Source organism: Bufo bufo, chromosome 2 (assembly GCF_905171765.1).
Source record: "Bufo bufo chromosome 2, aBufBuf1.1, whole genome shotgun sequence".
Classification (NCBI taxonomy): Eukaryota; Metazoa; Chordata; class Amphibia; order Anura; family Bufonidae; genus Bufo; species Bufo bufo.
Window position 1 is genome coordinate 792,255,021 of NC_053390.1, and position 14,341 is coordinate 792,269,361.

At 43.5% G+C, this 14,341-nt stretch overlaps 1 protein-coding gene across 7 annotated transcripts in view; it reads left to right on the forward strand.

Moving 5' to 3' along the window:
* The window catches only part of CTBP1 (C-terminal binding protein 1), a 291,189-nt gene extending 284,708 nt beyond the window's left edge, over positions 1–6,481 (forward strand). For 6 of the 7 annotated variants that reach the window (XM_040419240.1, XM_040419245.1, XM_040419243.1 and 3 more), the window contains one exon: positions 5,484–6,481. In XM_040419240.1, the coding sequence (XP_040275174.1) occupies positions 5,484–5,667 (184 nt within the window). In that variant the 3' untranslated portion in view covers positions 5,668–6,481. Of the gene's footprint in view, positions 1–2,063; positions 2,172–5,483 lie in introns of all 7 variants that reach the window. The other variant, XM_040419242.1, reaches the window with a different exon arrangement.
* Positions 6,482–14,341: the final 7,860 nt, after the last annotated feature.

The window sequence follows — 14,341 nt, forward strand, 5'->3', positions numbered from 1 at the left end:
AGGCGGTGTGATCACACCTGGTCCTGACTTCTCCTAAAGTCAATCAAAAGAATAGGGCGCAACAGTTGCAGAGAGAGCGGTGCCTCTAGGTGTAATGGTAACACCCCCGTTGCTCCTAGAGGCTCATTTGCATATAATAAAACATCCCTTTTCTGAGCAATGCGGACACATATGAACATGGGACCAACACAGATGCCTTCAGCTGCCAAGTGCACGTGTAACAGGTCAGCCAGTGTCATAGGGACAAAACTGCTGACAGATGCCCTTTTTCCCTCTGCTGAACAAATTGTATCTCGGGGATGGGACCCCCAGCAGTCACATATTGATACCCAGTTGTAAGCACAGGCCATCAATGTTAAATGACAAATTCAGCTCTGCTACATTTCTCCGTAGTGATATTGGGCTTTCTGGTCAGTGGAGCAGTTTATGTTCTAGTAGAGCTTATCCCTACTGGGCTCTGCTACATCTGTAGTACAGTAGGTATTGGCCACCCTTCAATCTCCTTCACATCTGCGAGATTGGTTTCTGAAGTCAGTCAGGTTCCCTTATCTCGCCTCGTCCATGGCGTAGTGGTGCTCGGCCTCCCCTCCATCCCTATAATGGGATTTAAAGTGTCACGCATGTCGGCAAACTCTTCGCTCTCATGTATGAGGCTAATGGACAAGACCCCGGCGGCTCGCACCACCTACCAGTATATCTGTGCTGCTTTACTGGTAGCATGCTTCCCCTCCCCCGGCTGCTGTGGGTATGCTCTGTGCTTTCCCCCTCTCAGGATACTTACATTCATGACTCCTTAAATATTTAATAGCGACAGAGGCGCAGGACGGCATAAGGCGCACGCTTTTATCGTCTTGTAATATTGATTTGGATCTTGCGCCTCCCGGAGGTAATGCTGGCGGTTGTAAGACCGGGGGGGACGTTCACTCCTTCATGTAGTTCCTGATTTAACATGATCGCTCTGCGCCGCTTTTTTCGCCAAGGAAAGAGAAAGGGAAAAAAATCGTGTTGACACCAGAGCTTGTGAACCACGTTGTATCGGAAACGTCTCCTCTTAGAGGCGTTAATGGTACGTAAACCGGTGCAAGCCACCCTTGGGCATTAAAGTTATTTAGTCTGAATACTGCCTGATGATATTTCTATACCCAGGCCTGTAAAAAGTGTCACGTGTGGGATCGGTCTCGCGCGGTGCCACCTGTTGGCGTCCCCATTACCACCACGAGTGCCCAAATAACACTGCCTCAATAATAAGACTATACAGCGGCGGCACAGCAAAATATTATAATATTAATACCGCCATACTGTGCTTAACCCCTTAAGGACCAGGCCATTTTTTTCCGCAAATCTGACCAGTGTCACTTTATGCTTTAATAACTCTGGGATGCTTTTACCTATCAAACTGATTCCGAGACAGTTTTTTCGGGACATATTCTACTTTATGTTAGTGGTAAATTTTCGCCGATACTTACCGCATTTCTTTGTGAAAAAAATCCAAAATTTCATGAAAAATTGGAAAATTTGGCATTTTTCTAACTTTGAAACTCTCTGCTTGTAAGAAAAATATGCATGCCAAATAAATTATACATTGATTCGCATATTCAATATGTCTACTTTTATGTTGGCATCATAAGGCTACTTTCACACTAGCGGCAGGACGGATCTGACAGGCTGTTCACCCTCCTGCCGCTATTTCGCCGTGCCGCCGGACTGCTGCTCCGTCCCCATTGACTATAATGGGGACGGGGGCGGAGCCCGGCAGTGCGCGGTGAGAAGCCGCCGGACTAAAAGTACTGCATGTCCCACTTTTTAGTCCGGCAGCCTCTTACCGCGCACTGCCGTAACTCCGCCCCCGTCCCCATTATAGTCAATAGGGACGGAGCAGCAGTCCGGCGGCACGGCGAAATAGCGGCAGGAGGGTGAACAGCCTGTCGGATCCGTCCTGCCGCTAGTGTGAAAGTGCCCTTAAGTTGACATGTTTTTACTTTTTGAAGACGTTAGAGGGCTTCAAAGTTGAGCAGCAATTTTCCAATTTTTCATGAAAATTTCAAAATCTGATTTCCCAACAGGAAAGTGGGGTCATCCTCGTCCTCACTGGGGCTCTCGGAGTCGGAGAGCAGCTGGGCGTATGCCTCCTCGGCCGAGAACATCTGGCGGGCCATCTTCTAACGCTAAAGGGGAGTGTGTGTGTGTGTAAAACTTTATTTAGTGTGTATGTGTGTGGGGGGGGGGCGGTGTGTTTTTACGTTTACCCTGCGGTGGGGGGGGGGCGCGATGCGCTAACAGTGGCCGGACCCTCTTTTTTTACGGCTAAGAGTGCCGGCCACAGTCAGCGCACCTACAAAAAAAAAAAAAAAGCGTGAGCCCCCTCAGCTCCGGGTGCTGCACACACAAAAAAAAAATACTTTTTTTTTTCACTCTCCCTGCCTACCCTAAAGCTCTCCCTAAATGTTTGTGCCAGATGGCACTTTATGGTGGCGGATCGCGTGGGAGGCAGAGGGACCAACACGGGGCTCCTCGCTCACACGGAAGTCACCGCCACCTCACAGGATCTACGGAGGGTGATTGGTGGTGTATATAACACCACCGATCATCGGGTCACCGGAGACACGAATGACCCGGAAACGCTGCAAACCGCAGGTCTGAATTGACCTGCGGTTTGCAGCGATCGCCGAAACGGGGGGGGGGGGGGGGAAGGGTCACAGGATCCCCCTCGGCCTTGTTACAGGGTGCTTGCTGAATGATTTCAGCAGGCACCCATTCCAATCACCGCCCACCACGCGGCGGTGATCGGAGATGCACAGGGCGTACATGTATGCTCTGTGTCGAGGACTCGGACATCAGGGCGTACATGTACGCCCTGTGTCCGTAAGAGGTTAATACCGACCCAACAGCAGCTCCATATACAGTCCTCTCATATCTATACCATACTGCTATACAGCTTCTGTTCCCTCTCCTGACATGTCTGTTTTAGGGTCCATTCAGACGTCCATAAGTGTTTTGCGGATCCGCAAAACACTGATACCGGCCGTGTGCGTACCACATTTTGCGGACCGCACATGGCAGGCCCTATGATAGATATGCCTATTATTGTCCGTGGACAAGAATAGGGCATGCTCTATCTTTTTTTGCGGGGCCGCGGAATGGAAGTACGGATGCGGACAGCACACAGTGTGCTGTCTGCATCGTTTGCGGCCCCATTAAAATGAATGGGTCTGCGCCCGTTCGGCAATTTTGCGGACCCAGAACAACGGACGTGTGAATAAACCCTTAGTAACTACTTGCATTCTCCCATGTGATAACCATTCTGAAGCATCTATTGTTATGATTGTGATTATGTTTTGACATTCCTTTATTATTCCCACTAGAATAGTAATAATGTTATAAAGATTAGTAAATGTATAATTAATTTATAAATAATTAAATAAAATAAATGAATAATACATCTTTATAAATATATATAGATTTAGATATCTATTTATCTTTATAAATAAAGATTATTATTATATGTTGTACCGTTCCTTCATTAGTCCCACTAGAAGTTTAGTGTTAGTAAGTTTACTGTTTTAAAAACGACTTGTGTTCTCCATATAATAACAATTCCGGAGTGCCTAGGCTTATGATTCGATATTGTGCCTTTCCTCTGTTATTCCTGCTAAAAGTTATAAATGAATTGCCAGCAGTCTGCAATGAAGGTCCGGATCGGTGTTACTAGTTGGGGGGTAGGTCACTTGCAGCACTGACTGGGTAGTGCCATACTGTGCAGGGTCACACCCTCAACTGGTAATACCCATCTCGGCCTTCATTGTAATTAATTTCTAACTGCTAGCAGGAATAATGGAGGATTGCCACAACATAGTCATAAGAATATATGCCCCAGAATTATTATTACATCGGAAACCCAAGTAGTTACTAAAACAGACATGTCAGGAGAGTTGTGGTCCGCGGCCATTTGTGGTGGTCACCCCTGGATGTATCTACCATAAAGCCCAACCGTGTGAGAACCTACATCTTGTCATAGCATTGGCTGGTCCAGGTCCAAAACACAGACCGGGTGCAAAACTCGTATCTTATCTCTGTGGAGGCTTCACTCCTGGTTTTGGCTCACAATCACTGATGGAAATCACTGAACAAACACTGACCAAATATTGAAATGTGAAAGCAGCCTTAATATCGGTATGCACCCCGACAGCATAAAGAATGGGACATTTAGGTTATGTCAGCATAAACATATTTTATATTTTTTTTTTCCCTGCTACACCCTTGTGAATTTCCTAGGATTTTGTCCTAGGAAGAGTCCATGCCTTGGAAAAGGCAAGAGTTAAAGATTGCTGACTGCATGACTATCACGTCAGATCTCCTTTGCATCGCGCTCGCTCTCAGGCATGACCGCTATTCGTTAACTGAACAGCAGCCCTGGGGGCAAAGCGAATGCAAATGACGACTTGCTTTCGAGTGGGTGAGCAATATCCTGAGCTGTAGAAGACTCTTCATACTGTGCGTATATAAAAAATGAAAGCTGCGGGGGGCGAGGAGCCGGTCAATTATCGGGAACGACTGTTCATACCAATGGTTCTTCCCAATAATTGGATGGTGTAAGTGCATCTAAAATGCGGCGCCTAAAATTCTCCTATGTCGGCAGCACATCGCTCTATGTAAGCAGGGGATGTGCATCTGACAATATACAAAGTTAATGGGGGGTGAACAATCGTAATAGCGATTGTTCATGCCCATTTCACTGGCATCGGCTATGTGACAGGCACTTTAAACGAGCGCAGATCAACTTCTATATCATCGATTGCCGCTCATTATTTGGTCATTGTCGGCCCGTGTAAGAGCACCATAAGAGTAAAGTCATCTAAACTTGCAAATTCCAAATGTCTTGTATGTATGGGGGCCTACCAACTTGTCCCCAACATATGGTGTTGGGGGGGGGGAAATGGATTGGGCATGTTTAAAGGCTATGTACACCTATTTGGTGTGTTTTTTGTTTTGTTTTGTTTTTTAGAATTGCATTTAACTCATTTTGGGCTAAAAAAAAAAAAAAAAATTTTTCCAATTGGTCTTTATTAAAAATTAGGGGGAGATTTATCAAATTAGTGTAAAGTAGAAGTGGCTTAGTTGCCCATAGCAACCAATCAGATTCCTCGTTTTGTTTTTCAAAGGAGCGGTGAAAAATGAAAGGTGGAATCTGATTGGTTGCTATGGGCAACTAAGCCGGTTTTACTTTACACCAGTTTGATAAATCTCTCCCTCAGTGTTTAGAGATCCATCAGCTAGAACAGAGTAAAAATACAGAGCCTACTACTGGAGAATCTCAAGGCTGTGCAGAGAAAGGTGCTCAACATTTTTAATAAGGACCAATTTAAAAAAATTATATTTTTGCTCAAAATGAGTACAATGCAATAATAATAAATAAAAAAAATGCCCCTGACCTCTTCTATGGCTTGTGTCATTCTGTCAAGTGACTAGTGTCCTTTTTCCAACAGGTATCCCCCAGGAGTCGTTAGCGTGGCCCCAGCTGGCATCCCAACAGCAGTGGAAGGAATCGTCCCCAACGCCATGCCTTTATCACACGCCCATCCGGCCGTGGCCCACCCGCCTCACGCCCCTTCTCCCGTGCAAACCGTCAAACCAGAAGCTGACAGAGACCACCCAAGTGACCAATTGTAGCCAATGACAATAGCAGATGACCATTCCCACGCCTAAGAGATCCGGAAGTCAAATGAAGACAGAAGAAGGGTGTCAAAAATAAAAATTCTGGATTTTGGATAGAAGCAAAAATAATGAACTTTCATGCAGATCATACGTTGTTTTTAGAGATCGGTCCAAATCTACAGAATACAGTGCGAGAAGAAGAAAGAAATTGGAACCTTTTTTTTTTTTTTTTTTTTTTTTTACCCTCCCCCCGTTACAAAAAAAAAATTGTAGTTTGTCCCTGTTGAGTGGACTGACCTCACTGTCCTGTGTCCTCCTGTTGGTCCTAAGTTAAGCGAGAGAAGCTAGTAGTTAATTATATCATGAATGTATTTGTCTGTGTACAGTTTTTAGAACATTAAAAAAAGGGGGTTTATTTGCATAATTGTCAATGGGGAATATCGTAAGGGAGGCGCTCAGCAAACCACTTTTCAAATACAGAAAAAAAATAAAAAATAAAAAAATGTTCTTTTCTATGTTATGACATGCCCAGTAATTAAGGCGGTTGGCAGACTTCTCAGGACAATACATTTTTTTTCCCATTTTTTTCTTTTTGAAAAACCACATAGTGCATTTTTTTTTTAACTACCTGCTTGTCTTACGTTAGATATATATATATTTTTTTTTATCATTTTGGATCCCTCCTGTTATTTTGGCATGAAATCCCTTATTTCAGATGAATGCAACATGACGAGAATTTTTTTTATTTTTTTTGTTTTTGCAAAGAAAATGTAAAAATTTTCGTATCAACAAGCATAGTGCTTCTTGTCACCAGTTAAAAAAGAAAAAATTATATATATTATTGGTGGTATGCGGGAAATCTAGACTACTGAAAGGTAGTACATTTCATTGCCTACATTGATTCCTTCCTGGTAATGTGGTAGGCTAGCAATATTATTATTATTTTATTTTTTTTCCGGTCAAAATCATGTTTGTGCGTGTAACCATTTGTATGAATTATTTTAAAGGAATAAAAAAAGAAAAACCCCAGACGTTTAGCGGGTTGCGTCGGTTGCTTGAGTTGTTCCTGTAAAAAGAGAGGTGTTGGTTAATGATGATATAGAGTCATGGTTCCCCGAGTTGACCATCATTCTTTGGGCGCACAGCAGGTTAAAAAAAAAAAGAAATACTCACCTGACCTTCGTTCTACCGATTGCTTCTCGTCCTCGGGATGGAGTGGGCAGTAGTCGGTGACATCATCATCTGTACCCGTCCACTCCATTCTTTTGAAGGGTTATTCCCATCTGGACACTTATGGCATATCGATAGGCTATGCCAAAGTTATCCAATATCTCTTATCTCAAGAACGAGCTCAGCTGTGAATGGAGAGCAAGACGCGCATGGATGGCCACCAATCCCTTCACCACCAAGGGACCTCTGACAATAACAGTGAATGGAGAAAGTTACGCATGCGCGTCATGCTCTCCATTCACAACGGGCCCTGTTATTGAGATAGTAGCAGGTCCCAGAGGTGGGATCCACACTTGTCGAACATTTATCGCATTTCGATAGGTCATTGCCCGTACACCTTTAATTGTTGTTGACCAAATGCTGGTCAAGCTCACATAACTCCCTCATTGCATGTTTTTAGTGGGGAGGAAAAATAAGCTGCTCATTAACTGGTCTGGCAGTGGTGGTGAAATCCAACATGGCCGGTACGACTTTCACCTGAGACCTGCCGTAGTGATAGGACACCACCTTTCTCATGTGAATGTTGGTTGAAGTTGGCATGTCCAGCCACCTTCTAACATGTATGACAACCTCCCGGCTGACAACCTCTTTTTCAAATGTTAGCACAGTCATATTTTTCACCTGCTCCCATTTGTAACTGGAGGACAGCAGTAGGCTGAAAGTAAAGGATCCGTATTCTGCCCTGATACAATATCCGAAAGAGACACCTGGGGCCCTTTTAAACGGGTCAATCGAGCAGGCAATGAACGGGAGCAAACGTTGTTCTGAGCATTCGTTCCTGATCATTTCCCGCTCATTGGTTGGATGATCTGCATGGGCCAATTATCGTATGAGCATTCCTGGTAAACGGCCCAATCCTCAGCTTGTCCTTAACAGTTGGTGTTAGGGGGGGGGGGGGATGTATTGGGCATTTTTAAAGACCACTTACACCTTTGGGGGCAATGTTTCTACTGTTTTTGGGCTAAAAATCATTTGTATAATTGGTCTTTATTAAAACTGATTGTTTAGGAGGTCAGAGATGAGGAGCCATCAGCTGAGCTGCCTGATGGAACAGAGTAAAAATACAGAGCCTTCTAATGTATAATCTCTAGGCTGTACAGAGAAAGGGGCTCAACATTTTTAATGAAGACCAATTGAAAAAAATGTTTGTTTTTTTTGTTTGCTCAAAATGAGTACAATGCAATATTACGGAGACGTATTCTGCGTTGATATCATATCCGAAAGAGACACTTGGGGCCTTTTTGCTTGGTTCAATAGAGCAGGCAATGATTGGGAGCAAACATTCTTCGGAGCATTCGTTCCAGCTCATTGGTTGGCTGATCGGTTGCACATCTGCATGGGCAAATTATCATATGAGCATTCATTCCTGGTAATCGGTCCAGCCTATACACTGCGTGCAGAATTATTAGGCAAATGAGTATTTTGACCACATCATCCTCTTTATGCATGTTGTCTTACTCCAAGCTGTATAGGCTCGAAAGCCTACTACCAATTAAGCATATTAGGTGATGTGCATCTCTGTAATGAGAAGGGGTGTGGTCTAATGACATCAACACCCTATATTAGGTGTGCATAATTATTAGGCAACTTCCTTTCCTTTGGCAAAATGGGTCAAAAGAAGGACTTGACAGGCTCAGAAAAGTCAAAAATAGTGAGATATCTTGCAGAGGGATGCAGCACTCTTAAAATTGCAAAGCTTCTGAAGCGTGATCATCGAACAATCAAGCGTTTCATTCAAAATAGTCAACAGGGTCGCAAGAAAAGTGTGGAAAAACCAAGGCGCAAAATAACTGCCCATGAACTGAGAAAAGTCAAGCGTGCAGCTGCCAAGATGCCACTTGCCACCAGTTTGGCCATATTTCAGAGCTGCAACATCACTGGAGTGCCCAAAAGCACAAGGTGTGCAATACTCAGAGACATGGCCATGGTAAGAAAGGCTGAAAGACGACCACCACTGAACAAGACACACAAGCTGAAACGTCAAGACTGGGCCAAGAAATATCTCAAGACTGATTTTTCTAAGGTTTTATGGACTGATGAAATGAGAGTGAGTCTTGATGGGCCAGATGGATGGGCCCGTGGCTGGATTGGTAAAGGGCAGAGAGCTCCAGTCCGACTCAGACGCCAGCAAGGTGGAGGTGGAGTACTGGTTTGGGCTGGTATCATCAAAGATGAGCTTGTGGGGCCTTTTCGGGTTGAGGATGAAGTCAAGCTCAACTCCCAGTCCTACTGCCAGTTTCTGGAAGACACCTTCTTCAAGCAGTGGTACAGGAAGAAGTCTGTATCCTTCAAGAAAAACATGATTTTCATGCAGGACAATGCTCCATCACACGCGTCCAAGTACTCCACAGCGTGGCTGGCAAGAAAGGGTATAAAAGAAGAAAATCTAATGACATGGCCTCCTTGTTCACCTGATCTGAACCCCATTGAGAACCTGTGGTCCATCATCAAATGTGAGATTTACAAGGAGGGAAAACAGTACACCTCTCTGAATAGTGTCTGGGAGGCTGTGGTTGCTGCTGCACGCAATGTTGATGGTGAACAGATCAAAACACTGACAGAATCCATGGATGGCAGGCTTTTGAGTGTCCTTGCAAAGAAAGGTGGCTATATTGGTCAATGATTTGTTTTTGTTTTGTTTTTGAATGTCAGAAATGTATATTTGTGAATGTTGAGATGTTATATTGGTTTCACTGGTAAAAATAAATAATTGAAATGGGTATATATTTGTTTTTTGTTAAGTTGCCTAATAATTATGCACAGTAATAGTCACCTGCACACACAGATATCCCCCTAAAATAGCTAAAACTAAAAACAAACTAAAAACTACTTCCAAAAATATTCAGCTTTGATATTAATGAGTTTTTTGGGTTCATTGAGAACATGGTTGTTGTTCAATAATAAAATTAATCCTCAAAAATACAACTTGCCTAATAATTCTGCACTCCCTGTAGAGCAGGGCCGTAACAGCCTACAGTCTCTTTGTGCGCTGGTCTCCTCTTACGGTGCAGTGCTTGATTTGAGGTCTCTCCAACATCAGGGCTTACGTGTGACTGCAACCTTCCACCCTCTTTCAGCTGGAGACTATATAGGGTACTTTTTTCATGCTTATAAGGGATGTCGCTAGTGGCGAGGCATATGGCCTGGTTGCTGGTGTTGAGGAGGGTGGAAGTAAGCCACGTGGCCTTGGCCATGGCACTTAGAGGCAGGATTAGGAGGTTAGCAGTCTGGGTGAAGGTGAACCTAACATAAACTCCGAAGATGATAAAGCTAGTTGCAGCTAAGTGCTTTCCTGGGACCACACCACCCACATGGTTGGGTTGTGTAATGAGCCACTAAGAAACACCCATGAGGCATAAGGCCTAGGTGGCCTCATGTAACAGTCACAATCATATGTGCAGTATATGACATTGTGCATTACTTTGCTTACATGCTTTATAGAACTTTTTTCTTTACCTTTGGTATTGTGCCATATAATATTACTATGTGTCACAGGATTTAATTTTGCAAATTAGTTTTTCACAAAATCCTTTTTTTTTTTTTTAAACAAAATCGCCCTTATTACCCACGGCTCCCCGTAGTATGCGGAACTATTCACTTTAATGGGGTCACAAAAAAAAAAAAAAACGGAAATGACTCTGCATGCATTCAGTTTCTGTATGTCCGCGTGGCCATTGCGCAAAAAAATTGATTATGTCCTATTATTGTCCGCATTATGTTTTGAGGATCCGTGATTTTCAGACTGCAAAACACGGCTGTGTGCATGAGCCCTAAGGCCAAGTTAACACTTTGGTTATTTGTCAGTTATTTCCATCAGTTATTGTGAGCCAAAACCAGGTGCGGTGCGGAGGCATGGAGAGAAACCCGTAGTGGTTCCGTGCCTCTGTTTCGCACCAACCTTCCGGATTGCAGACCCATACAAGAGAGTGTATGAGTTTTACTTGGTGTTCCAGCGTGAACCTCTTCTCTCCTCATTAATTTTTGGTCTTCGCCCTATAGCGCCACCTATCTGCCAGCCGCACTATGCCATGGAGAAGTTATGAGGTGGAACTACAATAGGGGATCAGCAACCTCTGGCTGTTGTCAAACCACAACTCCCAGCATCCTCCATTCACTTCTATGGGGATTTAAAAAAAACAGCTGAGCAAATGTGCATGCTGGGAGTTGTAGTTTCACAACAACCGGAGTTTGCCAACCCCTGAACTAGAAGGCATAGGAAAAGCATTTAATATGGAAAGGCCTCCGATTTGCTTCTCTCGCTGCAATATGTTCTCCTCCGTTCCTCCCATTAGCTGAGATTCGGTATTGAAAGCAATTTTCATCAATTTTCTTTTGTTCCAGGGGTGGAAATTGCCAAACAAAAGCCTTTTTTTTTTTTTTTTTTTTTCCGGAGACGTGAAGTTGATGGAATGACAAGTAAAAACATTCCTAATCATCTCTAATTGAATCGCTTTATAATTTTCTTGTTGAAAGCAACATGATACTTTTCTGAAATTGCTGATTTAATGAAAACGAAGAGTAAGCTGCTGGAAGCGCAAATTTACTGCGCGGCTGTAATGCATTATGAAAAATGGCTTAATGCGGCTCGACTGCTCCCCAGGCAACTGAAGTTTCTCAAACTGCTACACATTTTAAATAATTTCTTTTTGTTTTTGCAGGACACGCAAGACTATAAAATCCCCCAAATATCTTCATTGCAGAGTGGAGAGGATGCACCGTGTTTCTCTGGAGGACCCGACATGTCTGTGTACATATGGGCCCGATACAGGGCCAGACTGAGGGTTTCCCATCAGGGCAACCCTCACCCTCATGCTCTGTAAGGTTTTGGGTGTCCATACATTACACGGACGGCCATTCGTTCGATAGGACATGTTCTATCTTTTGCGGCACGGACCTTTAACCCTATCTTGAACTCAATGGGCCCACACCGCGATGCAGAGTGCACACAGCCGGTACCCGTGTCCGCAACACGGGCACGGCGGCTCCACAGTCATGTGCATGAGGCCTATGGGTGCAGTCACACGACAGTATAAATGGACCCGTTCATTTCAATGGGGCCGCAAAAGATGCGGACAGCACACCGTGTGCTATCCGCATCCGTTGTTCGGTTCTGCGGCTCCGCAAAAAAAGATAAAGCATGTTCTATAGGCATTCTGTAAATAGCGCCGGCCATGTGCGGTCCGCAAAATGCGTAACACACAGGGCCGGTATCCGTGTTTCGGGGATCCGCAATTTTCCGTGTGAATGCACCCTAAGGAAGTATATGTTACCTAACAGTCTATGGCCCATACACAACCTGACTCGGTCAGATCACTGCGTAAGGACTTATTCACACATCAGTGAATCACAGACGTGTGCTGTCCGCACATATTCATTCTTTTAAATGTGTGTTTTTACACATCCGTGTTTTAGCGCGGTTCATGGTTTTAACGTGTGGATGGCCTTTTTGTGAAAATCACAGGAAAAATATATAATTTGACTGCAACATGTGAACACACCCTAAATTTATGTTCCTTATGTAGATCCAAAATATTATTTTTTCAATATTCTTTTCAATTTTCAATATCAAACATTGATAGAAGGGAGCAGCCATATTTTCTCATTCTGTGCAACCTCTTTAAAGCGTACCTAAGTTTAAAAGAAAATAAAAAAAAGTTTGTATAATGGCTGTGCTTCTTTGGGCTTCTCTAATTCTCTTTCAACCATATTCCCTTTTTCAGCTGCACAGCTAGATGCATTTCATTCAGCTGCAGGAGGCATCTCCCTTCTATGGAAGTCTGCCAGCACTGTCCTGCTGTAATGTCCTTTCCCATACTTCTCATTATGTTTCTTTTCAGCCCTGGAGCTCACAAAACAGATAAGGAGGGGAAAATCACACTTACAGACACACAGGAGGCTCATGTGAATTCAGAAGCAGTTGTTCTATCAGGCTCAGTATCTCAGCTAGCTCTGACACGCCCTCACTTCCTCTCAGCCATCTGTTACCTGAGACAGATCTTGCCTGACAACAAGCAGTCAACTGCAAATTGGGTGGAAGTGAGACCCCTAGTGGCCATGATTATACAGCATTTTTTAGGTGGATGCAGGCAGATTTTTTTAATGAAGTGATTTAGAGATGTGCTAGTTACACCATTCTCTATTAAATGAAAGGAAATTGTGTGAAAGTACAGTGACACTTTAAGACCCTGGAAAGCCATTTAAAAAGTGCCAGGAACTACTGCAGCTTAGGCACAGCATATATGATTGTTTGTTTTTTATTGCACAACACATGGAGTTTATCTTTCTTGACATTAATGCATACACTGCTGCCTCAGTGCGGTATTATAGAAGCTAATATATGTATATATACAGTATATATTTGTGCTTTGTGGAGGATTTGCTTATTACGTGCAGGTTTTTCAGTTCATTTGCGCCACGTTATCCCTGCCAAGTTTGCAAGTGCTGCTGTATAACTTCACCAGATGCTGCCGGTCATAAGGTTTCCATATGAATCCTAAGATTGATTATAGCAAACACAGAAAAGTAATATTCAAGAATTTGAGCGTGGGCACTACTATACGTTCGCCAGCAGGCGCGGTAATGTTCACTTTTTACGACTATTTGCCGGGCTGCACCTGGACTTGCATCTGGAAACAATGGCAAGTCTACATACAGCTGGGCAATAGGTGCTGAAGCAAAAACATTACTCGTGATCCCTAATGCAAGTATAATAGACATAACATCCACACTGTCCAATAGAATGGCTTTTAAAGGGGTACTCCCATAATTTCCTGATAGATGCGGGACTCTCAACTATCCGGTCAAATGGGCTCTCACTTGTGAACTGTATTTTTTGTGGTAAGCACTGTGATATAGAAAATGGGGGTCACAGGTTTCCTGTTGTCTTGCTAGATGAGGATCCCATGGATAATATAGGCGTCTGTTCTGGGGTCCATATTTATTAAAGGGGGTCTGTATTTATTTATGAGGTCTGGACTCTATTACTATAGAGTTCTGGTCTGGAGTCTGTATTTAGTTAGGGGATTTGTATTGTTTTAAGAGTTCTGGTGGGGACTCTTTATTACTATAGGGAGTCTGGCCTGGGGTCTGATGTTTGGCCTGAGTTTTATATTACTAAGGGTTCTGATCTTGGGTCTGTAGTTTTTGAGGGGTCTGTATTACTATAGAGGTCTGGTCTGGAGTCTGTATTTAGTTAGGAGATTAGAATTTTTTTAAGTTGTTTGGTCTGAGATTTATATTACTATAGTGGTTTAAGTCTTGGGTCTGTATTACTATAGGAGGTCTGATGTGTGCTCTATTACCATGGGGGACAGTCTGGGGGCTTTATTTATTTAAGAGATCTGGCCTTTTTTTATATTACTATAGGGGGTCTGGTCTTGGGTCTGTATTTCTTTAAGGGTCTGGGATCCTATTTATTTAGGGGGCTTATATATAATTAAGAGGTCTGGCTCTTTATTAC